At 40.8% G+C, this 25,509-nt stretch overlaps 1 protein-coding gene across 2 annotated transcripts in view; it reads right to left on the minus strand.

Moving 5' to 3' along the window:
* The window catches only part of soga1 (suppressor of glucose, autophagy associated 1), a 132,652-nt gene that overhangs the window by 38,308 nt on the left and 68,835 nt on the right, over positions 1–25,509 (minus strand). For both annotated transcript variants that reach the window (XM_050064234.1, XM_050064232.1), the window contains exon 5: positions 5,786–5,848. In XM_050064234.1, the coding sequence (XP_049920191.1) occupies positions 5,786–5,848 (63 nt within the window). The remainder of the gene's footprint in view (positions 1–5,785; positions 5,849–25,509) is intronic.

Consider the following 25,509-nt stretch of genomic DNA (forward strand, 5'->3'; position numbering starts at 1 on the left):
AGAATGAAAATACAGACAGTACTTACTGACCCTCATGCCGACAAGAAGTCCAGTGTAGTTTTTTAATCCACAAAACTCGTTTGGGGTATCGGAGGATAAGAGGTAGCCAGATTTTTCCATACAATTGAAGTGCATGGAACCCACGTCCAAAATAATTTTGAAAATGTAATAAAACTCCGCTAATGCATTTCAGAAACGTCAGAACGGCTCGTCCGTTGTAATCCAAGTGCCCTGAAGCCGCGGCATGCAAAATTGACTTGAGGAGACATAATTTACTCCACTTTTATAGCATAATTTCTCACCTTGGACAGTTAGCCTGCAGGCGTGCTGTGTTTACATGGCAACTCGCGTGAGACTCGTTCTCGAGTCTTGCGAGTTGCCATGTAAACACATCTCGCAAATTAAATTATGTCTCCTCAAGTCAATTTTGCATGCCGCGGCTTCAGGGCACTTGGATTACGACGGATGAACTGTTCTGACGTTTTTGAAATGCATTAGCGGAGTTTTATTACATTTTCAAAATGTGGGTTCCATGCACTTCAAGTGTATGGAAAAACCTGGCTAGCTGTTATCCTCCGACACCCCGAAGGAGTTTTGTGGATTAAAAAACTACACTGGACTTCTTGTCCGCATGAAGGTGAGTAAGTACTGTCTGTATTTTCATTCTAAAATGGTCATTTCCTTTAAACTGATATGGAGATGCTGTATTGAGGTGATGTAGTTCACACCACATGCAACCAGAGGTCAGTCTCTGGTAAGCAATGCTTACCATTACATCATCTCCATTCAACCTCCGATATCCCCCATGGTGTCAAAGGATCCTTATTTCCAATTTATTCATTATTCTATGGGCAATCAGTATTTACCCCCAGCAAGAGTTGTCTAAGTAGGCTAATTGCATACTAGAAATGATAGATAATGACATACATGCTATAATGATTTATATAACAAGTAGCTTAGCTTTTTTTTTCTTTTTCTTTTCTTACACAAATACTGTCGTATACTGTATACCCCGCCAAAACTAAGCTGAATTGAATATACTATAATTATGAAAATTAAACAGGAACAGATACCGCCAAGTCTACTTGCAGGTTAAAAATGACCACATGGAAAATGCTGAATGAGCTTTGTTGTCAAGGTGTGAGATTGAATGTGATCAGTGCACTGTCTTGATACTAAATAAAATGAAAGCCAATTAATCCAAATGAAAGAAATGTTCCATTTGTGTTTGCCATTATTCAGAATAAAAAAAGGACAGAAAATGATAAAAAGTGGGAGACAAAGACAAAGATCAGAAAAGACAAGAGACAGACAAAGGAGGGAGACCACTTCAATCTGTCCACCTGGGGAAAGACGTTATATAGAGATGGACAGAGAACCTGACAGGCACGGAAACGCTGTAGACAGATGAATAAATGCATGGGAACTGTGCAGACACACAATCAAACACACACAGGACACACAACAAGGTGACTTAAAGCCATCCAGACTGACAACTGGACAACATCAGAGCTTTAGACTGAAGCATGTGATGATTTTGTCATTGAATTATTTTTTTGATGCTCGGTAAAGTTGAGTATTTTTAAAACACCGGTGATGTTTGGCCATCATCTCTACAGTTCTATTCTGCACTGAACTGTTTGCTTGTCTGTCATTTGAACACAAGCCACAATCCGTCACAGTCCTGCAACCCAACTGGGATGAACTGGTTTTTCATTCTATTTAAAATCGCCTTGAACTTGAGAAATAATGACAAAGAGCTATTTGACTTGCTTGCGGCTTTCAGCTACCAAATGGTGAGGTCAGAGTCGTGCTGTGTTTGTTCCTCGTGAGGAAAAAAAGGAAACAGAGAAACTCCAGAAAACACACTCATTAGTGGTTCGCCTCAGACGTCAGACAGCATATGAAATGAATATTTACAAACTAACTAACTCTACAAAATACAGAACTGCAAGACTGAGAGTAGCTCCCAAATGACTGAGCAAATTACACTACACACAGTAGTGGAAGAAGCATTATAGGTACTGTGGTACCTTAAAACTACAATGACTAGTATTTGGATTTAAAGCATGGCTATGTCATTCTGCACAGCAGCCACTGTGGTCCTAAGTAGCAGTTAGGGGATAATGGTGAAGGCTAAAACATGTTGTTAAGAGCAGCACAAGTAAAGAAGAATCATAAATTCATTAGTAATACACCAATGTCTATCTAAAGTTTGCTAACACCAGATAGCATAAACTGTAAGTCCACCAGACCAAGTTAAACTGTGGCAGTAAAAAAAAAACTAAGTATCTTATTGAGAGTGTGTTACTGCCTATGAATTAAACTTCTGTTTGTAAAATAAAGAATACGTTGTGTCTTTTTTCAAAAGCTACACTGTTTCACTGTAAACGCTGAATCAACTGACTCCGTTGTCAATGACATCACTCACAGTGCAGAAATCATAGAATGATCACCAACTCTGTGACTCTGTGCAGCATTTTAGTGTCTTTTAAAGCTACAGTCGGTAACTTTTATCAAAATAACTTTGCAGCATATTTGCGGAAACTGTCACTATATTCTGAAAAAAAAAAAGGAACATGAGACAGTTGTAAAAAATCATGTCCCTCCGCCCCTCTAACTGCCTCTAATGGCATTTGCTCGAATGGACGGCATCAAAAACAACCAATCAGAGCTGAGGAGTCTCTAACACAGCTGTTAATCACTGCTTGTGAACTATAGTAAAATTGTCAAACTAGGCAGCACTGATCAAATATGAATCAACATCCTGTTACTGCACTGCCTATTTCTCCCCTAAAACACATTTTAGTGTACTGTTTAGCTGTTAAATGAGAAAGTTTGTCATCCAGCCACCATATTGAAAACAGTCAACCTACCTACCAACAGCCTATAACTGGCTGGAAAGAACTTTCTCATTTTACAGCTAAACAGTACACTAAAATCTGTTTTTGAAGACATTTGAGGTGAGAAATAGACATTGCAGTAAAAGAATCTTGACTCAGCGCTGCCTAGTTTGACAGTTTGACCGCAGTTTACTAATCGATTGACTTGATTGGCAGCTGCAAAACAGACTCCTCCTCCTTAGTGTTGTGTGAAAAAGTTGTCTTTTATAAAAGTTACCAACTACAGCTTTAATAAATCATTTTAGTATTATGGCACATTTACTGTATGGTCTAGTCATGTAGCAAAAAAGCTCTGATGACCTGTTTGAACCTGCCCACCAAAGAGTAGACAGACAACAGTTAGCGACTAGCTGGATAAACACAGCGGAGAATTTAGCTGCTAAAGAGCCAGAAATCTTCCTCAGGAGTTGGTAGAGACCAAAACAGAGCTAAAAGAGAGTGGATATTGAACTGACATTCATCAGGTGGCCTCAAACATGGCTCCAGATAAATGCTAATGTGGCTCTGTGTCTGCTGGATGCGTAAAAAAACTGTTTGCACCACGTTAGCCAAACCAACTCCAGAAGGGCTGTGTTTCTGTCAGCTTGCTGCGGGACTTTTCCAGCCTAGTGGCAAAAAACAAACAAACAGTTGTTGCAGCTCTTAACTCGTCTCCCCCTTTTTTAGGAGCTGTACAACGCTCTCAACATAAATATATACTCATGTATGTATCTCTATCTCACACTCAGTAACTGCTGTTGACCTGAGGTGACCCCGCGCACCTCATTCCTCAGAAGCAGCTCTGTGGCTGTATTTGTTTTACGGCCTGTGGAGCATTCCCAACCACATTAAGGGAGGCGAGGGCCAGCGAATTTACAGCCATTTATGGTATGTGGCTTGGAGAGGAAGCCTGGGCTCGCGCTGGCAGACGGAGAGGGATGGTGGTGAGAGTATTAACTTCACCGCAAACACCTTCTGTAGCGATATCTTAGTCCTGAGGGTTTTTAATCTGTATCTCTATGTTCTCTGGTTTTCTGTAAAACCTAATCTTCTCGCTCCTTTAGCCTTCTAGTGTTTCACAGAGAGGGGAAAAGTTCTTTCAGCTGTGTTTGAATCATTTTAGTGATTTAGAAAAATACAGGAGGGAGTAAGGCTTTGGAAAAGTGAGGTTAACACAGACAGATGAAGAAGTAATGAGGAGGAACACAGGAAATGCTGATCTATCTGCTTCAAACTGCACACGGCTTGTTTGGACAGATAGAGTGTGATCCCCAGAGGAAATAGGTCACACACAACAGAGAAACACATACACAACGCAGTCATGAGCTGAGAGGCAGGAGCGCACTTAAAGGATCAAACATGATAGATTTCCAACATGACAGGCTAAGGTTGTCTGGGGCCACCGGCCACAACTGTCTGTTCTGAACTCAACTAGTGTTTGAAGCAGAAACTAAGACAATAATAGCCTCCAATAAACCATAAAGATCGATAAATGAAGTAACAGCTGTTTAAGGGAGGATTCACAATAAAGATAATTAACCGTGTATGTACTTTAATTAGAGCGGCACTCTCCAGAAGCATAATAATGGGGACATAAAAATGCTTCCTGCTTATGCTGCAGGAAATGTTTCATGATGTTAAAGTTCCTCTGTGCATGAAATTATTTCCACAAAGTGATCACATTTCACTTCATCATGATGTTGGTGGAGAGAATTAAACCTTGCAGGGCCTGATTGATGGAATCAAAAAGCATGTTTCTAAATAACTCCGATTCTTACGTAAATTGAAACCAGTGCTGCTCTGTTTGACCCAATCAATGTCAGTAGGAAATGGCTGCCACAGTTTCTGTGGTTTCAAGTCACCTACAGTGCACGCAATTACATTTCTGCAGAGACGACAGCTGCCGCGGGTGATGGTGGTGCCATAAAAAGCTACGATGAAAATATGATATTTATTATCTGTATTTCATATTTTTCAGCTGACACCTTCAACTGCAGTGCTGAATATGACTACAAGAGGAAATGAAAAAACAATTCCAGACAGGACTGCTGTTGTAATAACATGTAATACTGAGTTGTGTAACTGTGTGCAGTGTGCACAGCATTCAAATCCTCATTTCACAATTGGGGTTATTCTAAGTAAGTATATTACTTTATTTTACATCACAATAAAGAATAGGGGTGAGAACCAGAGGGGCAATCTGGGGCGAAAATGAGTCATAAAAATCAAATGAAAGCTCTTGATGAGCTCTTCCCACTCTTAAAGGGGTACTTGTGAGGGCATAGTTTTTTCAATAAATGGAAAAAAATATTCATTAAATATACACTGTTATCTTTGTGTTCATGAAGTTTTAATATTAACATTAAAATTCAAACAAAGTTGGGACACAGTATGGTCATTTTTTTGTTTTGGCTGTCCAGTAAATTTGGTCAAATGTCACTTACACCCCTCTGGTTCTCACCCCCTGATCATGAATTTACTATTTTAAAAAACAGAATTGCACAAAAATCATTAATAACGAGTGGAAAATGTAAGAGTATCTGTGGAGAAACTGGTTTTCTGCCGTATCAAGTCGATAAATCCATCCATCCCACTTTGTATCGACTGCAGCATTTGTGTCTTTCCCCTCTCTCTCCTCTTCCCTCCATCATATTCTGCAGATGTTTTAACTCCACACTCAGCTATTTGTTATTTATGATTGTGTTACATGCTCTCTTGTCTGTATACGTGTGTGTGTGCATGTGTGTGTGTTGGATAAATATCAATCTCTCTCCAGGTTCAAGTGTCTAAAAGGTTTAGTTGCTGAAGCTGCATTTTGTGTCTCTTATTGATTTGTTGAACCGTGTGTGTTTGTTTGTGTGTGTGTGTGTGTGTGTGTGTGTGTGTGTGTGTGTGTGTGTTACCTGTGGACAGAGCTTCTTGTCAGGTTTGTTGTTGGGTCGTGCTCCTCTTTTCTTCTGGGAGTTCTGCAACAGAGACACACACACACACAGTGTCATTAGTAAGACGTGACACCACATCGACTGTGAGCTGTTTCAGTGAGATGAAGAATGACCGTGTTCAGTCTAAAAACAACACAGAGGGAGTGAGAGATGACCTGCAGAGGAATAGACCGGTGGGATTTAATCTAGAGTTGCTCAGATACCAATACCATTATTGGAACTGCCACGGATAGTGCCTTAAGCAGTGGTTCCCAACTGGTGTAGCCACACGGTCCAGATTTCTGCTTAGTCATTAGTTCAAGGTCCACACGGTTCAATACATTCAGCATCATACTTGCATTTGGCCATGTCATTGAGCTAGTTTGCTGTCTCAGTCCAGAAGCTGTAGGTTATTCGCTCACTCTACAGCAGGAAACAGCACTTCAAAATAAAAGCTCTGTGCCAAAAATGTACTGTGCTTAAAAATGCTGTGTGTTTTTCACAGACTTGACATGTTTGCAAGTCACTTGTGGTACATTAAGAATGGACCTACGACCCAGCAGTTGGGAACCATTGGCCTATAGTGCTCGGGTTTCAGCGTGTACGCTAGTCTACTCACCAGTCCAATATCACAATTTAGTCATAAACTCTAAAGAAGTTTTCAAGCTTTCCAAACAAGCATTTGGCAAATATGTGTGTCTTTGATCTATTTTCAAACTTCAAAAACAAGACACAGTACAATTAAGGCAATTTTTTTCTCATTTTTCAGGACATTGAAGGCAACACTAGAGAACTGCAGGTTTTCCAGGATGCATGGGAACCTTGTCAGCTCACCAGTTTACCAAGATTGTCTTCAATTGTATCTCCTTTAAGGAATAGTTTGACATTTTGGGAAATGTGCTTATCCGCTTTCTTGCTGAGAGTTACATGAGAGGATCGATACCACTATCATGTCTATCTGTTGAACACGAGGCTACAGCCAAGAGAGAGTTAGCTTATCTTAGCATAGAGACTCAAAACGAGGAAGAAACAGCTTCCCTGACTCTGTCCAAACCTTAAGAAATCTGCCCGCCAGCATCTCAAAGGCTCACTTATCAACATGTTACATCTTGTTTGTGTAATCTGAACAAAAACGAAAGTGTAAAAATCATATGACACAGTTCCCCTCTCGTGCTGAGCCCCGGATGCCATTGCTATGGTGATGTTAACCATCCTCGTAGTGATTTTGATCACCACGGCGACACTGATAAGGGTGCAGAATTACAGCTGGAGAGGAGAAAGAAAGAGAAAGCACAAAAGCGTAGATATAAGACGTAATGATTGGGTTGCACTGCTAATAACTACTGCGCTCACACACATACTCATACACACACCGTCCTCTGTTCATCCACGTGTCTGCCCAGTGCATTAGACTCTCATAAATCATCATGCTTCCTTCTCTAGAGAAGACCAATCACGCACGCACGCACGCATGCACGTGCACACACACACACACACACACACAGTAAGGACAGACGCTGCAGTGCAAGTAGCTAAGCTCATCTGGCTCTGCCCGTTTCCATGGAAACAAGCTACTCTCTCTGCAACGAGCCAGCGACAACAAAAGGAAGAACTGGAGGGAAGAAAAGGTGAGAAAGGTGGCCAGAAAAATAAGAAAAAATAATGCTGTTATTCTTTTTGATTTAGATTTTCCTAAAATGTAAATGTAATGTTTGTAGTGATGTGTTAAAATACTGAAACCTTCGAGGAATTTTCTCTGTAATTCCTCTCATGTCCAGGTGGAGTTGCACTGCAGCATCAGCATGAAGGAGATTTGCTTATTTATCTGATATTTTATTTCCATGAGTCTGTCAGTCTTTCCTCCATGCCCCTGACCTCTTCTCTTTCTATCCCTTCATCACTCTCTTTGGGCTATTTCCCAACCTTTTAATTTTTCATCTCCTGCTGTCTCTCCCTCCCTCCCATCCCTCGCTTCCTCCCTCTATCGTTCTCTGTCTACTAACCCATTTTAACATCAGTTATTAGGGTGCAAAAAGTCCATGAATGGCTCTAAACTCTCCGATCGATAAGCCTGCCTGATAATGGAACCATTGATTCTGGCTGGAGTTGAACAGATGTCGGGACTATTGGATTGGGCTTTCAGCTGAGCAGAGTTGATGGAAAAAGATGGAAATGAATTCGTGCTAGACTCTCGAGAGGGAGCTCATGACACTGAATATCACACCTTGTTTCATTTGCATGAGCGGTTCCTGAGTTGTCAGCAAGCGGAAGAGCTGCCTGATTTGCGAAAACGATTAAAAATAGACTTGTGTTAAAGTCAATTTTTCAGCTTGTGGAGATAGAGACTTTTAGGAGGGTGAGTAATGTAAGAATACCTCCACAGACAAACTCTTACATCACTAATTAAGGCGGAGCTAGCAGAGAGACACTTTGAAATGCTGGATGGGAGTATTATGGAGCTGTTATACCGGTTTCTTTGCCTGTATAATAGTGTTTGGAAATATTGAAATACTGGCAGGGATTATACAGACATAATTTAAAGTTATAAAAAGTCATCTACATTTAGCAACTACTTAAAAGTTCCCCACAGTGAGACAGGCACAGCTGCCACCCTACACCATTTTAATAGGCCTTTGCCACAGCAGACATTTCCACTTGTCACAGCAGGAAAAGCACAGGTGTTACTAATAACATTAACGATGGCTTTGTTTTATTCAAGTGTCCCTGAAAGTCGTGACAGTGTGACAGTGAGCCAACATGCACAATACCAAGACTGCCAGAAGAGTTGCCTGGGCTGTCAGTCAGCTGTCTGAGCCTCCACTGACTTGCTCTGACTGACATTACAGTACATACTGTAAAATACCAAATAGCAGCATAAACTGGCAATTAGATACCCGAACAGCCTGAACCACAAAGTGCTGAGTCAGTGACTCTAAACTTGCCTAAACTGATAACCATGGGTCTGAGCTGTGTCTGAGTTGCCCTCAGTGACAAGTTGCATCAGCAGGCAAACGGCTGCAAGAACTGTCAGCTGAACAGCTGAAATGGGAGAGCACTGCCTGAAGCTGGACGGAGAAGGGATTTTAGGGGGATATATTGGCATAAATGGAAGATAATATTAACTAAATTAATTACTTGGTACATGGGAGAAGTTTCAGTTGGTTGCAATCTGCAGCCTCACCACTAGATGTCACTAAATTATATACACTAGACCTTTAAGCCGAAGTTATCTGTAAAAATATTTAGCTACAGAGCAAGTGTTGCATTATCTTTTATCCTCTTGATGGTCTTATGAAGAACATGGCAAACAGAGATGTTAAAGGGACAGTTCACACCAAAATCCAAAATACTGTTTTTGAGTATAGATTGTTTTGGTGTAAGTTGCTGAGTGTTGGTGATATCAGCCTTAGAGATGTCTGCCTCCCCTTGAATATCATGGAACTAGATGGCATTGACCTCGTGGGGCTAAAAGCGTAAAAAACAAACAAACAAACAAACAAAAAACAACAGCAGCATCTCTTTCCAGAAATCATGACCCCGTTACTCAAGACAATCCACAGACCTTGTTATGAGCAGTCATATGTAGGAACTATTTTCTTGTTACCAAACTATATTCACCAGCCGTATCACTGTGCAGAAGGACGCATCTACTGCTGGCTCACCTAGCAACACCGCACTAGCTAGCATTACAAATCAGCCGAGGGGGACGCCATTAATGTTTACATGTCCTGCTGTCACAAGCATGAGCCTCTCATCCTTGAGTAGATGCACACTTCCCTCTGCACGGTGATACGGCTGTCGTGTAGTTTGGTAGAAAGAAAATAGTTCCTACATGAAACTTCTCACAGCAAGGTCTGTGGATTATCTTGAGTAAGCGTGTCATGATTTCTGGGCAGACACACTGCTGTTGAGTTTTTCAAATGTATATATTTTTTTTTTTTCCATTTTGAGAACCACACGCTGAGTGCCATCTCAGAAGGTCGATATCTCCAGCACTCTGCAGCTCACACCAAAACACTCTAGAGTGATAAATGGCACTACATATAAGAGATAAAATGTGACCTTGTAATTTTGGGGTGAACTATCCCTCTAACAAATTCCTTGAAAATATCACCTATCACTTCCTGAAATCTTTTTCTCACATGTGCAGTTCTATTTTTGTGAAGCTACTAGATTGTTTATAACTGTGCACACCTGGGTCTTACCTCTACAGAAGTATGCTTGGAAATGTTCATTATTCATTATGTAAAAGCACACACACACACACACACACACACTGTGACCAGAGCCTGGTTCTCATGTTTCCGAGCCCGCAGGTCTACAGTTACACTGCAGATAAGATAACAGGTTGACTTCCATGTTATCTGATAGCATACTTAACAGCTTCTGGCTGCATCCTCTGCTTTTCCAGCAGCAGCGTGAGTGTTGTCATTTCACAGTAAACACATAGTTGATTCTATGAAGGGGAAAAGATGGATATTGAGCAAGTAGTGGAAATAGGATGACAAACGCAGAGAGGTAGATGAATTTTCAAAGACACAAATGCATGCCAAGCCCTCCTTTGCCTGGTGGATGGCGGGAAACAGATCAGGACAGAGAAGGAACGAGGAAGAGATGGTCAACGACAGAGAGAAAAGATAGAGAGACAGATAACTACAGCGATGGCAGAGCATAAAAAAAGGGAGAGTGAAAGAGAGAGATGTTGTCATTCCTCCGTCATGGATGAGGAGGCACAGCAGTGTGAACCCTCTGCCTTCAAATCCAATCTGATCTGCAGCCCAACCAGCCGTGACACTTGGGGACACAGAGCACGGCTGGATCAAACACGTTGAGTGTCCCGATGAAAGAGTTGGAAAAGTCTGTGACAGGATGGTGAAAAGTGTTGACACTGCGGCCAGAGATGGACAGGAGAGTGTAATGAATGAAACAAAACAAACTAATGTGGAAACTCTGGACATGATACAAGCTCTGCTAGATCGTGAGACTGCGAGGGAGCAAATGAGGACTGAATACACTGAAAATAATGTTGAAACTTTGAATAAAGACAGGAAAAGGAATGCAGTAAAATGCAAAAATATTCAGTGGTGACAGCTGTAGGAATAAAAACAGTGTCCTGCCACCTCAGCAGGCAGCAACACACTAACCTGCTGGATTGAGCTGTTACTGTCTTGGCGACAGACCGGAGCAAAGCACTGTAAATTTTTACGCTGTGCTGATATGGCCTCCAAACGGAAATGGTTTTAACAGCCTCGTCAGGTTACAGCCCATCACACAGGTTAACTGACAATAGATGAGATAGCTCTCTGGGAGACAGTTGGAGAGGAAGAAATCAGATTTGCTCTCAGTGTACAGCCTCACCTGAAGCAAGCAGGCATGAAATCCTGAGAGCTGCACAGCAGAGAGGAGAACAATTTAAGTGCTTGTGTCCAACTGATTTTTTTTAATCTTTTTTTCCTCTCCACCATTTCCAAGCAGGAACATGTTTTATTTTCTGTTTGTGAAGCACTCTGATGTTCACTCTTGAAAGAAACTACAGAAATAAACTTTTCTATACCACCAAAATTCTTGATTTAGAGCAGGCTCTTCTATCAGGTGATCACCAGTTTGGACGCTTCAACAGGACACGTGGCTGCTGCGGGGCTCAAACTTCTGACCCAGGTTTCAAAATTCACAGTTAGAGTTAAAGGAGAGCATGATACTGCACTGTGATTAGCTTAGCTTAGCACAAAGACAGGAAGCAGGGGGAAACAGCGAGCCCAAAAGGACTACCAACACCTCAAACTAATCAACACTTTGTATTTTATTCTTTTAATCTGCACAAATAGACATAAACATGACTGCCTGTGTTTTTAGAGGGCGTTACATGCTGAACTTTAAACTTCCAAAGCGTATATATTTGTAAGAGTAACTTATCATATTGGCTGGTTAATTTTTGAGGTGGTTATGTCTCGTTTTACACTAAGGTGACACTTTTATGTAACAATTTCCTGGTTTCACAGCCTCTGGTAGGTGAACTGAACAATTACAGTAATTCTTGCCTAGGCTGTGATGCCACTATTAATTTCCAGTGGTTGTTTACAACAATGCAATGTTGTTTTGGCCATGGGCACATCACATTTTTGGGCTACAGAGTTACAGTAATATGAGAAAGCTACTTTTTCCTGAGGAAAAACGCATCCAAGGTTACTGCTTATATCAATTTTCCAACACTCTGTCAGTGACATAAAAGAACTCAACACACTGTAAAGCCAAATTTTGAAGTCACAAGGCTTTTATTTGACTTTTTAAAAAATGTGGCGCTGGAAATCTACAGCTATTATTTCCCTCTGAGAGCAGAAATGAGAAATTAGATGTGTGTGCACAAAAACAGAGTGTGGGTTTCTCGAAAGGAAAGCGATTGATTTGAAGTGCACAACAGAGTGGCACGCTCTTGCAGGCGAGGGGCCAGTCTCAGCCTGAGAGAACACTCACGTATCGGCATCATCGCCATCACAAACTGGAACAAAGGGTCTACACAACGCAGCATACAATGGGTTGCATAACCAATGTGTGTGTGTGTGATCAGGATGGATGGCAGCAGTGACAAAGAGAAGACTGACAAGGTGACAATTTCTTCATAAATCCTGCTATTTACCAAGAAAGAACAATCCAGTGATGTTCATATCACAATACAAATGGATGCTTGTAATGTTGCGAACAGATCCTCACATCATGTTTATTCTTAGTCACACTTGATAGCAGCTTTTTAGTGAATTTCAAGGATGCAAATGCAGCGTTAAGCAGCTCTCTCCACTTGTCTGCTGCAGAGGAAAGCAGCTCAGAGCACAACGGAGCAGAGCAGATAAGACGAAAGCAACACCAGCGTTTCCCAAATCCCCAGTCTGCTCAGCTCATTACTACACGCTCACGCTGTTTTCACACTCTGCAGTGTGTCGCACACTTTAACACACATTTTGTGAAAACATTATAACACCCTGCTAGCGCTGAATTAGGAAATAAACAGCCCATTTACTGTCGGCGCTTTGAGCATAAAGCGTCTTTGTCTGCTGCGATGGTGTTGATAACCCTGAACTGAGGATCAGAAATGAAATAAATCTGACTCTTTGCCCTCCAGTTGTTCATTAAGTACACCACTGTTGTATGCTTTAGTCCATTTACTATGAATCAAGCTTTACATCACCTTAACCGCTCTGCAAACAATGCTGCTGTGTCTGAGATATCTGGGCGTATTTTCTTTACTGTTTACATTCGTTTCAGTAGAAGGACTTTAAAGTCTATTCACACACTTTTTTCAGTTGTGTAATCCATTACAGTGAACAGCAAGTCGGCTGTAATTTATGTTACATTATCATTATGAGGTCTGCAGCAAAGAGAATACTGTAACACTAATAAAAAACATGAATGCTCATAAATTAGACGACTGAAGTAAGTAACCAGAGTCTGCAGCTTATTGATTTTCATATAGACATAAAATAATAAACAACAGGTGCTCGAAACAAAAAAAAACCCACATAACAATATAAATCTATAGCCTATGCCTGATTTATACAAAATTAAAATGCACTCTTCTTTTAAGATTCTTTTGAGTTGGCTGATGTTAAAGACAACAGGCAACACATCTGAGAGTGAGAAGGATGAGATCACAAGGTAAAGAAAACAATCATGTCTCCTGGTGAGGTGCTGTTTGTTTTGAACTAAAATGTAGTGCAACAGTAAAACAAGCAGAGAAGAGTCATAAACTCAGCACTGTTAGCTACTGGTGATACCAAACTGAGTAAGTCTGTAGCTGTAAAACCCTGGCATGTACAAGATTGTGCAAAGGCCCATCTTACTGCTTATGAATTTAACTTTATATCCGCCAGAGGAGGACAGTTATTTCCTCTTTCAAACGTCTTACATGATGTCACATTAAAGGGGAACACCACCTAAATCAAGAATTCCAAAATTTTATTTCCACGGCCTGAGAAAGTTTTATTAATATATGCGAACATGAGCTACTCTCTCTTTCAAAGCAAGAAACCAGAGAAGAAAGTCTCAAACCTGTGATGTCACTGGGTATGAAGACTGGAGCTGCTCCATAAACAATGAGTGGGAGCCTGATAAGGATGCATGATATTGGATTTTTTTTGCCAATATCTGATATGCCAATATGGAACAACTCATTTGACCGATAACCGATACCAATATCAATATATCCACTTTTTCCCCTCCCTAATTTTAGTGATCATCAAGTCTCTTCTGTAGTGGGATTAACATCATATTATGCATGCATACTCTTATCGTGATGGCCCAGCAGCAGATGGTGACATAAAACACAATACTTTTCAAAGTATGCAACATTCATTCATTATGCAAAATAAGAAACAGCATGTTGGACAATTCTGATAGTTCATTTAAAAGCTGATATTGTCTGATACTGATGCCATGCCGATGCCGAAATTATCGTGCATCCCCAGAGCCTGATTTTGTGCACCACACAATATTTGTTTTCTTTTTTATACCTAAAATAGCTTTATCCTATTGTAGTGTTCTCAGCTCTGAAACAGAAAATGTACCCATATACTCAGAACATTGTCCTGGATGCTCTCAGTGTCATGTGTTACATCTTTAATCATTCATAGTTTATGACGCAGCTCCAGACTCTAAGCCCTATGACATCACAAATTTGAGTTTTAGCACTTTAGTTTTAGGATTTGAGAGAGTTGTTCATGTTTACTGATATTTTTGGACTGTCTTAGACCACAGAGCTAACATGTATGAATATTGAAAATGGCCGTAGCTCCCCTTTAATATACTATTTTCATGAGGACAGTGTCAAATGAGATTTAAAGGCATGTGTATTTTGACTCCTAGTGTCTCCCCCTGTGAGGTGATTTTCATACTCTCACGCAGAAAAAGAAAGACAGAGAAAGGAAAGTCCGGGAAAATAAAGTCCAGGAAAATCCAGGAAAGGAAAGGAAAGGATCAGGGTAGAGTTTTTTGGGATGGACAAGCTTTCCAAAACCATCAAACTGTTTGAGTCATTAACACCATAAAGAAGTGAACTATAGAGGCCATATGAAGGCCAACAAGCTGTCCATTAAAGGTGTAAATATGATCTACACTGCCACTGTGCTGCATGATCTCACATCATGACTTACTCAGAAAATGGCCGAAGGAAAAAATCACTAAAGGAACATCTGGAACACTGAAGCATTTTATTTCTTGAATTTCTCATTTAGCTGACGTCAGCTTGGACTTTCTAGTCGCATGTAAAACAAAGCCCTCTTTCTCTCCTTTACACACACACACACACACACACACTCACAGTTACTGTACGTCTGCTTGTACACAGTATCTCCCTGTGTCCACACCACTGCAGGGAGGCTTGTGAGGACGGAGGGATGGAGATGGACATTTTTTATTAAAACAGCTCGAGGGATTCACTTTGAAGCTGTTGAATGAGAATCTGAATGAACAGCGTCGCGGAGACGAAGATTAAACGAGCGACTTCATAGAGAGACGTGGAGGGGGAACAGATATGCCGACCTGAGAAATATTAATCTATCCGTTCCTCACCGGTGACTCGGGTTGTTGAGGAGATAAGGTCGCGACCCCGGCAGACTGAGACAGACAGAGTGATACAAATCGAGGGTTTTTCCCTCTTGGTGTCTGCAGCCAGGCAGCAGAGCAATGAAAACTATATCGCACAGAGATGCTCAGAGTGACTCACAAGGAAAACCCCATCATGTCGGTATTGATTTTGTTCAGATTAGATCAATACTGTGTTGTAGCTAGTTACAGTATTTCCAGTGTAAAGTTAAATTAGCGCTTAGAGGCTTTTTTTTTTTAGCTTCATGTAGTTTTGCAGCTGCATTCACTGGATCCAGTTTTGATACTAACGCTGCATAACGATACCCTGCTGCAAATATTACTCTATAGGAAAAGATTAAACATTAATTGACCCATTTGGATACCAATGAAATACAAATATATAGTGAACATAAAAGTAAGATAACTCTTTTTTTTTTACCCACAAAAAAACTGTCCAACTGTCAAGTAGGAACCTGACCCCCTGAGCTTCCCTTAATCTGAGATGTCATTGAATATCATTAAAAAATAAATCATATAATCTTTCAACTGTAATAAAAAACAATGTGAATATTTTAACATCATAACATCTACTAGCACGTCACAAAAAACTTTTTTTTAGTTTGTTGGAGCAGCTTTACCACAACTGAGTGCACACACTTTTCATCACCACCCCTCCTGAGGTGGCTTTTCCTCTTAAAAAATGGTGTTAATCAATCTGCCACAGGCTTAATGTAAAATTCCACGCTGGCTGATATAAATTATCCAACCAAGCTGTGAATCAGCTGCAGTTTTCCAGTAAATCACCTGAAGCTAAACCCATGCACTCCAGGCAGATACATATTACACATCTGCAGCTACTATCCAGGGGCCTCATTACAGAGAAATATCCTAACTGCATGTCCTTATCTTAACTTAAAGGGACAGTTCTCCCCCAAATTAAAACTATATATTTTTCCTCTTACCTGTAGTGCTATTTCTCAGTCTAGATTGTTTTGTTGTGAGTTGCTGAGTGGTGGAGATACAGACTGTAGAGATGTCTGCCTTCTATTGAATATAATGGAACTAGATGGCACTCGGTGTGTGCTGCTCAAAGTGCCAAGAAAATACATTTGAAAACCTCAACAGCAATGTCTCTTCCCAAAAATCATGACCCAGATACTCAAGATAATCCATAGACCTTGTTGTGAGCAGCTTCATGCAGGAACTACTTTCTCTCTACAACAGCCACCAAATGTATCACTGTGCAGAAGGAAGTGTGCATCTACTGCTAGCTCACCTAGCACCACTGAGATAGCTAATGTTACACCTTGGTTGAGGAGGACGCCATTAATGTTTATATCTTGCAATGTCACGAGCTCCTGTCCAAAAATATGTATTTTTGATTTTGGGGTGAACTGTCCCTTGAAGTTTCTTCCCTTAAGAAATCTAACTTTAACTGTAAATGTGATTCTTCAATTGTCCCTCATCCTGTCATGCCTGTATCTCTGTTTAGAGTGTATACAAAACACTGTTGTATGTATCTTTGATCGGAATGTACTAGTGGGCTCCTCGAGATGGACAAACCATAATATCAAAAGCTATCGTGGAGAGAAAATGGCTATCAATTTTAGCAACGAAGGGTCAGAGGCACTGATCGTGTTGGTGGAGGAGAGGTAACCTCAGCTTTTTAGGAAGTCGTCTTCTCAATGATTTGAATCAATCAATTAGTTAAAATTATTTACTGAAATTTAAAGTGTCATTATATTGTTGAGTAGCCCTTTGGTGATTATGTTTCGGTGTTCATGTTGTTCCCCATCGTCTCTGCCATTGCCATACAGTCCGAACAACAGTGCTGCTGCCATTTGGCAGTTATTCTGAATTCAGGACGGGGTGAATGCCATCTTAATTCAGGATCAGGAAAACTTAGGAAATCTCTAAACTGGCAGTTCTGTGATAGCTAAATTCCAATCCTAAGATAAGATAGGATGTTTCTCTAAATGCAGTTGGGAAACATGTTTTCGTAATACAAAAAAAATCCAAACTGTCATCCTAAACTGAGATAAGACACACTTAGGTCAGGAAAGCATCTGCAATAATGAGCTCCCAGCTGTATAAGTTCATTTCTGTTTTCTTATTCAGTTGTGTGTAATTTAAATGTGATTATTTAAAAGCTCAGCTCTGCCTGATGTTAAAAGCATCACAAACATCTGAGCCTGGCGTGTCTTTAAATCCTCCCACTGTGTCTCAGGTTGTATTTTTAGTTGTGCAAATGAACGCTGACATGATGTAACACAACAGTGAATCAGCTCACATCCGTTTGTGTGTATCAGCAAAGCCAAAGCCAAGAGAGTGAATGGTCAATTAGCATTGCATTAGCATAGCATTAGCACAGCAACAAAGCACTGCCACACTGATATGGGATGGATATGACACTCTAAGTCTGCAGAGAAGCTACACACACACATATTAAACTGCATCAGCAGCCTGTCTCTCTCTCTCCGTCACCCTGCTTTGACTTTGTCTTTCCCTCCTTCCACTCCCTCATTTCCCCCTTTCTTTATTTTTCTTCCTCCAAAAAGTAATCATGCCAACAACCAGCTGTATTTGAACCAGTCTCCTCCTCCTCTTCTGTTTATTTTGGCTCTTCGCACACAAACACATTCGGAAATATGCAAACAAAGGATGAAGGTGGAGAAGGATAAAAAGGATGGAAGGAGGAGGTGGAGAGGAGAGGAGAGGAGGAAGGAAGGAAGGAAGGAGGGGCAGTTCTTTGTTACCAGAAGCGCTGCTCACTTCCAGCCACTTCCATTAGAGAAAAGCATGTGTGTATGTCTGCCAACATGTGTGTGTGTGTGTCTCCAGACACTCTGCTTATTAAGGCAGTGTGTTAGTAGGTGACCTTGCGCAAATGAACACTCCTTCAAGTTCAACCTGAATGCTTTATATTGATCTGAATTATTCATGTGTGTGTGGTGTGTTTACGTATATGTGTGTATTTGGTTGTTTGTGCAAGCAAGCAAAGAATGTGTGTGTGTATATATCAGTGTGTGTGGAAGGATTTGTTTTAATGTGTGTGTGTGCCTGGCAGTGTTGGAGGAGCTGTGTGTGCAAGAACGGATTGAGAGGAGGATGTGTATGTGTGTGTGTGTGTGTGTGTGTGTGTGTGTGTGTGTGTGTAGCAGGCATCAAACCTCGACGCCAAATGCCACCCTCACCCGCCCCCCTGTCCCTCCTCAGGGTCCTATTGCCCCTAAACCTTCATTAAAAGGCTAATTGTCTCATTTTATGTTCAGACCAGCTAATTTCTGTTTGGTTTGCAGAATTCTGCGATTAATGATTATTTTTTATTATCAACACATGTTTTAATTATTTAGTTCAGTCAACTGATTTATTACTGTGTGCCCACCACAAGCCTACAGAGCCAAAGATGTCTCCTTTTAATAATTTATTCTGTCTGAAAAAACAATGTAAAAGAAAGACTGCACACCTTAAAGATGGAACCAGCAAATGTTTGGTGTTAATAATGTTTAATTAATTATTTAAATGTTATGAATATATTTGCATCGACTTGATTAACTGCCTAATTGTTTCAGCTCTACAGTACAGCACACTTCAGATTCACTGTGTCCTGAGAAACAAACTCAAGGCATGACGTATAAAAAAGCACAGTATGTACAGTTATGTTCTCTTTTCTTTTAAATACTGAGAATTTTTTTCCCAGTTCCTGAGCTTTTGATCAGAAAGGACCTGAATATGTGGCCTGATTCCAACCAAAACTAACTGCTGTGTCAACTATTAAACAACTGCCATGTCACCAAAATAATATTGTGGCTAGGGTTGGTCACTTCTATTCGTATATCATTCAATCGTGCTAACTTGAGATCACTGATTGGAAATCTGATTGCCAACGGGAGGCAGGAGTAGGAAGGGCGTTTGAAGAGTTAGATCACAGTACGTCACCATGGATGATCTACTGTCAAAGATAAAGGTTACATCTCTGAACATTTTATTTAAAATATTTAAACATTAAAAATCTATTCAATAGCAAAATCTCCTCTATTCAAATGACTCCCTTTCCAAAACTGTGTCACAATATCACAGCATCCTGCTCTGTTTAACATTATCAAATTAACTTTAACAGCAAAACCAAAATCATATCCATGATTATCCAACTACTCTGACGAAGTTCAGAGCCCAGTTTTGGAGAAAGGGAGATGCAGGAGGTCAGTTTCATGGAAAAGAGTCACCATACTGGTTTGTGATTGAGGAAATTCACTTGTGCTGTTTAACAGGCCTCAGTGGGAGGACATGCAACTCCAATAAAAACATTTCTCAACACAAAGTAGGACAAAGATTGAAGGGATTAGTTTGGATAGTCGTTTAGGTAAAATTAGGACTGTCCCCAACTAAGAATTTTCCTAGTCGACCAATAGTCATCATTTAGGGCCCATAGTCGATTAGTTTCCCGCATGTTTACAATATTAAATTAACACACAGTGGTTTGAGCTGAAGGTGNCCTTCATTAATATAGGACACACTGAGCAAGCCGCCTGTTAATGACGCTGTCGGCAAAGCAGTAATGATTGTGCTAAGTGGCTAATGGGCATGTAGCTACTTATATATTTCAGATGATGCATCATGTTTGTAGTCGACCAATGAAGATGAGTTTACATATCACCTTGGGTTCATCCTTCACCTTCTCAACATGATCCCACGCTTTGGATTTCCTGCCCGACATGTTATTAACTAGCCTGTGGAATAACCGCAGGTACCAGCCCTGGAAATTAACCTGACTCCTGTCTGACTGCTGGGCGTGGCCACTTCCTGTGTCTGTCCTTTCAAATTAAATTCCAACATGGTCCAGTCATATAGGTTTTGATTTATTTTGACATGGCACAGCTCCTAATAGAGTTTCACTTTTTTTGTTTTTTCTGTGACCAATGAAATATTGCCGACTAATGACGTTTGTGATTGACTAACAGTTGGTCAACTGTTAGGGGGCAGCCTCGGTTAAAATCACCTTAATATAGGCATGGGAAAAAACAACCTTTGATCATCCCTTTAATCGTCAATATACGACCAAATCACCAAATGACAGGCCTGATATTGGTTTAAAACTATATCTAAACTACTCAACAGAAACATGTTTCTTCTGTTGTGGTCACTTCCTGTTTTTGGTAGAACCTGTCCACAGTGACTGGAAAATTGAGACTGCCTGGGAAATCAAATCAAAATCCATGCAGCATGCAGCACTATAGCTGCATACAGTACCAGCAGGGGAAAGTGGAAACTACAGTATATGATTTTATATTATTGTGGGAAACTGACCTTTTCAAATCAGTTAAAGCCAGCAACAAAAAACATTAAGCTAAATTAACCTGAATGTTTATATTTTCTCACCCTGCAACCACAGCCAAACCCGGGTTTGTAGAATAGATGTAGGAGACAGAGCCTCAGGATACTACAAAGATGGAGACATCTGTGTAATGAAGCGATTTAAGACCGTGTGTACACATGAGGTGAGGAGACGGAGGGTGGGAAAAGAGAAAATAGGTAAAAAGACTGAGAGACAAAGGAGGAGCTCAATGTCTGGAGAATTTAATATTTGATTGTCTGACCTCCTCTTACTCCGAGGAGCAGCCCCAGCAAGCAAAGCATGCAGCATCCATTTACATCCCCCCGCCCCCTCCGCCTCCCAGCAAAACGCCTCAACAGCCACAGACCATGATATGTTGCCGTGGCGACGGCTTTTGCAGCCTGTCGCCAAGGCACCCCGTTGGCAACACATTAATGAAAAGACAGAAAGAGGAAGAGGAGGAAGGAAGGGAGGAGAAATACATGAGGGGGGGGAGGGAGGACGGAGGGACGGATGAATGATAAGAAGGTCAGAGGTGGAGAGGAGAGAAAAGAGATGGAGGGAGAAGAGAGAGAAGGAGGAGAGGAAGGAATGAAGGAAGGTGGTTGGATGGAGCGAGAAACAAATCAAAGACAAAGAAAGTACAGGAAGCACAGACTCTTAAGACGCTCTTGACACGAGGCAGCTTCACCGCCTCAAAACAAAGTGCAAATCATGACTAATGATTACATCTCTCTCCTCTTGTCCTCCTCTTTATTTGCTCTCATTTAGGTCACTCTTTGTTAATGAGACCTCATCTTGAACTCATTTGCAAGCTGCCTCTATGTAGAATCAGGTAAACCCAATTTACATAAACAGCAATCAACAGCAAACAGCGAAACATGTCTGCGTATATTTGAATATCACGTCAGGCTATAAAAACTTAGACGCAGTGATACTGGACTGTACACATTTGGCTCTGATGAAACTGTTGCAACAAAACACTTCTGTGCATCGTCACAGAATTTACTGCTTTAATAACAACATGATGATGTTTGACGTTTCTCGCTAAACTGTAACTCTGCAGCAGCAGCAATGGTGGCATCAGGGAAATAACACAAAACCATGACAATCTTATTGCGGGCTGTAATGCTTCTCTTTCTCTCATTGATTTTTCTTTTCTTGCTTTCTAGCAGAAAAACCCTAATATCCCTCTGTGTATATTTGGAAATATGTTGTAATTCTAATTCACAAAGCAATGTGAGTCTATCATCAACATGATGTATTGCTTAATATCTGCATATTTTGTAAACATGGAAAAAGCTTTTCTCTCCACTGGTGCTCCATTTTATCATATTTGTAAATATGAGCAGAGAGAGAAAAGACTGCAGAGATGATGAATGGGTTTGTGAGTCTCATGTTTTAACTTTTCCAGAAATGAAGAACTGTAGGATGGAAATTATAGACTACAAAAGCTGTTTTTTTCTGGGAAAAAAACTATCTTTGCTCTTCTATGGTCTTACTACAGTGACTGTGGATGTAAAAAATGATACGTTTAGTGTTTTTGTATCGTACCATGGCATTGCTTGATTGTGGCAAGGGTCATTCAGTCAGTCAGTCAGTGATTGGTGGTTGCTAGGCTATTGCTGGGGTGTTCTGGGTTCATTTAAGGGTGTTGCTCAGTGGATGCTGGGTAGTTGCTAGAGGGTATTAAGAGTGGCTGGTGGGGGGTTGTTAGGGTATTAGGACGTGATTAGTGTCTTGGTGGTTGTAAGTCTGTTGCTGGGGTGTCTGATTTGGTTGCTAGGGTGTTCAAGGTGGAGATAGAGCAGGTCCTCCACTCTGCATGTCAAAGTACCCTTGAGCAAGATACTGAATCCCAAATTGCTCCCGATGGCTGTGTGTGCAGTAGTAGGAGGCACCTTGTAAGGTAGCCTCAACCAGTATATGAATGGGTGGGTGAATGTAACTATGAGTGGTCAGTCCATTTGGGGTGTTGGGGTGTCTTTTAGGGTGTTGCTTAGTGGATGGTTGTTCGGGGGTTTCTAGTTGCTTGAAGTATTAAGGGTGGCTGGTGTGGTGTTACTAGTTGGTTGGTAGGGTGTAGGAGTACTGAAGTGTTATGGAGCACTAAAAGAAAGGAGCATAATGCTTACATGCATGTGAGGACAGATGATCAATGGGTTCATGATAGTTGAAAATGATAATGTTTAGTATGTGTCTGACAATGTTTTTCTAGGTTAGAAGTAAAAGTTGGAAATTACTGTGTGTGTGACAATATGTAGCAAAGTGACAGGTTGGTCCTTTGAATCATAATGTTATTAAATCATATTAGCTATCTAGTAGGGGTGGGGAAAAAAATCAATCCACTTACACTGATGCTGATATTATGGCAGCTGCCAAAAATAAATCAGTGTATTGGAAACACTGCACTAGCTCGATGAGCAGGGACAGCTTAATGTAGCAGTTTAAGATTTAAGTAAGTAAGTAAAGTCTTTTTTTCAATGTAGCACCTTTCTCAAAGCAAAGACACAAAATGCTTCACAGGAATGAAATTGTTAAAAACAAGACCATAAACAGTAAGTGTTGTTACGATACTGGAATTTTTAACTTCAATACAATACCTTGAAGAATATCAATATTCTACACCATTTTAATTAAAAGTTAAATATAATGAGAATTTAAGATGACAAGGATGACTCTCCTTTTCTTTTCATTGTTAGTAGCAGAGAACAGCAGAATGACTGTAGTGAGCGAGGGAGGCTCAGGTGAAGTTTTAGAGTCCTCACATCACTTGCGGAGATCCAAGGGGAGAGGAGGTAGCAACACAACTTCACCTAATGGAGGCTTATGGCATGGCCCCAGATTCAAACGTCCAAAAACACATAATTGAAACCACAAAATATCTCCATGCTGCTTGGTCCGTAGTGATCCAATTGTCCTGAGGCCCCGACATAAAAAGTTGTTTGGAAAAACGTCATTTGAGCTCTGTTTTTAGCCTCATTGTAGCCTGTAGCTCTAACTGCCTCTCTGTGCACCGCGGGCACCACAAGTTTTTATGTCGGGGCTTCAGGACACTTGGATCACTACGGACGAGCAGTATGGAGATATTTTGTGGTTTCAATTATGTGTTTTTGGACGTTTGAATCTGGGGCGCCATAAGCCTGCATTAGCTGGAGTTGTGTTGCTACCTCCTCTCCCTTTGGATCTCTGCAAGTGTTGTGAGGACCCTAAAACTTCACCTGATCCTCCATCAGCATGAGGGTGAGTAGATAATGGCTGAATTTTCATTTTTGGGTGCACTATCCCTTTAATGACAAGAGAGAGCAGGTACTGCTGTGTCGAGACTGTGGAAAATGATAATGATAATCAATTTATATCAATGAATCAATACTTTTGACAACATTAAAACTATTTAGTTAACTAATTCGTTTACTTACTGCATTTCTATACAGTATATGATGCTGCTGAAATAAAGTCAGAAAGACTGACTGATGACTGACTTTGGAAATATGCCTCATGATTAACACTTTCAAGAAGTGTCTACATTTTGTCTCGAGTTAATAAAGTAAACAAAAATCTCTCACAAATCTTACTATCAATATGCAGTACATATCAAATTGGCACCCAAATATTGTCACAATATCAAATCAGGAGATGATAATAGCGCCCCGGCCCTACTATCTAGTGTTCAGTTAGGCCAAGTGGCACATTGAGACGCTTCCACAGGAAAGATTAATATCCCACAATCCCTCTCACCCCTCACCCTTTCCAACATCCACTGAAACCATTGACTGAATGGATTCTCACCCAGCCATGATTACACTGCCCTGACACCGCATCTAAACTTCACCTTATAGTGAGTCCACAGCATCACACCCAATGATTTCCCTCCTCACCATCGATCTCAACTAAAGGCCGATGGCACAGACGACCCCTCTGGCCTCCAGCAGCCCAGATGTGTTATCGCGTTATCTGCTGCTTGCAGAGGATTAAAGCTGCACTCGGTGAATCTAGCGGTGACTCTTGTGTCTGCCTTACATCTGCTTTATGCCTTCCTTTGTGCTTTAATAAGAAGCACGCTGTAGAGAAACAGTTACTTGCTTTCAACATTCATACTGGCCACTCTGTTTAAGTCTTTTTATTTAATATTGTCTTACTTTGCTGCAATTCTCTTCAGGTCAGAGGCTTTCTGAAGATGTAGTTCTGTATTCCTGGCCAAACACAGGAGGTAAAATCGCACACTTACCTGTAGTGAATAAATAAACTCCTAACATTAAAACCAAGGACAGTGTTTCTTTTCTTTGGTGCTCTGTGGAGCTTTCTTTCAATATTTTCTTCAAGAACTTTTTTTTTTTATCTTGCCACTGGCCATGCTGGAACACAGGTACAGTGATATGTTGCTTGGTATATAGATCTTCAATTAACGTGGATCTACATTAGTATTACTCCAGTGTAGCGATGTGTTCTGAATCCCTGTGACGGCTGTGATTGTGATCAGCTGTAATTAAATGAAGACGTAATTAAAGCTGAACCTGCTTCACCCGCCCTCAAGGCAAACAGATTCAGATCAATATTGTGTTGTAAAAATCTTTGTAAATATTATTTTGTTTTTGCTCCTCACCATAATGTGTTTACTCGCCATCTTGCCTGGTCAGACGAGGGTTAAACATCATCTTCCCCCTTCCTCCCCTCTTCTCGCACTCGCAGGCACCTGAGCTGCCAGCAACTGTTACCGCAGTGTCACAGAGAGAAACCATATGTGAACAAGAACACAGAGACACGCACGACACAAGCTTCTCCACCAACACAGAGAGCC

This window comes from Epinephelus moara, chromosome 16, assembly GCF_006386435.1.
Source record: "Epinephelus moara isolate mb chromosome 16, YSFRI_EMoa_1.0, whole genome shotgun sequence".
Taxonomy (NCBI): domain Eukaryota; kingdom Metazoa; phylum Chordata; class Actinopteri; order Perciformes; family Serranidae; genus Epinephelus; species Epinephelus moara.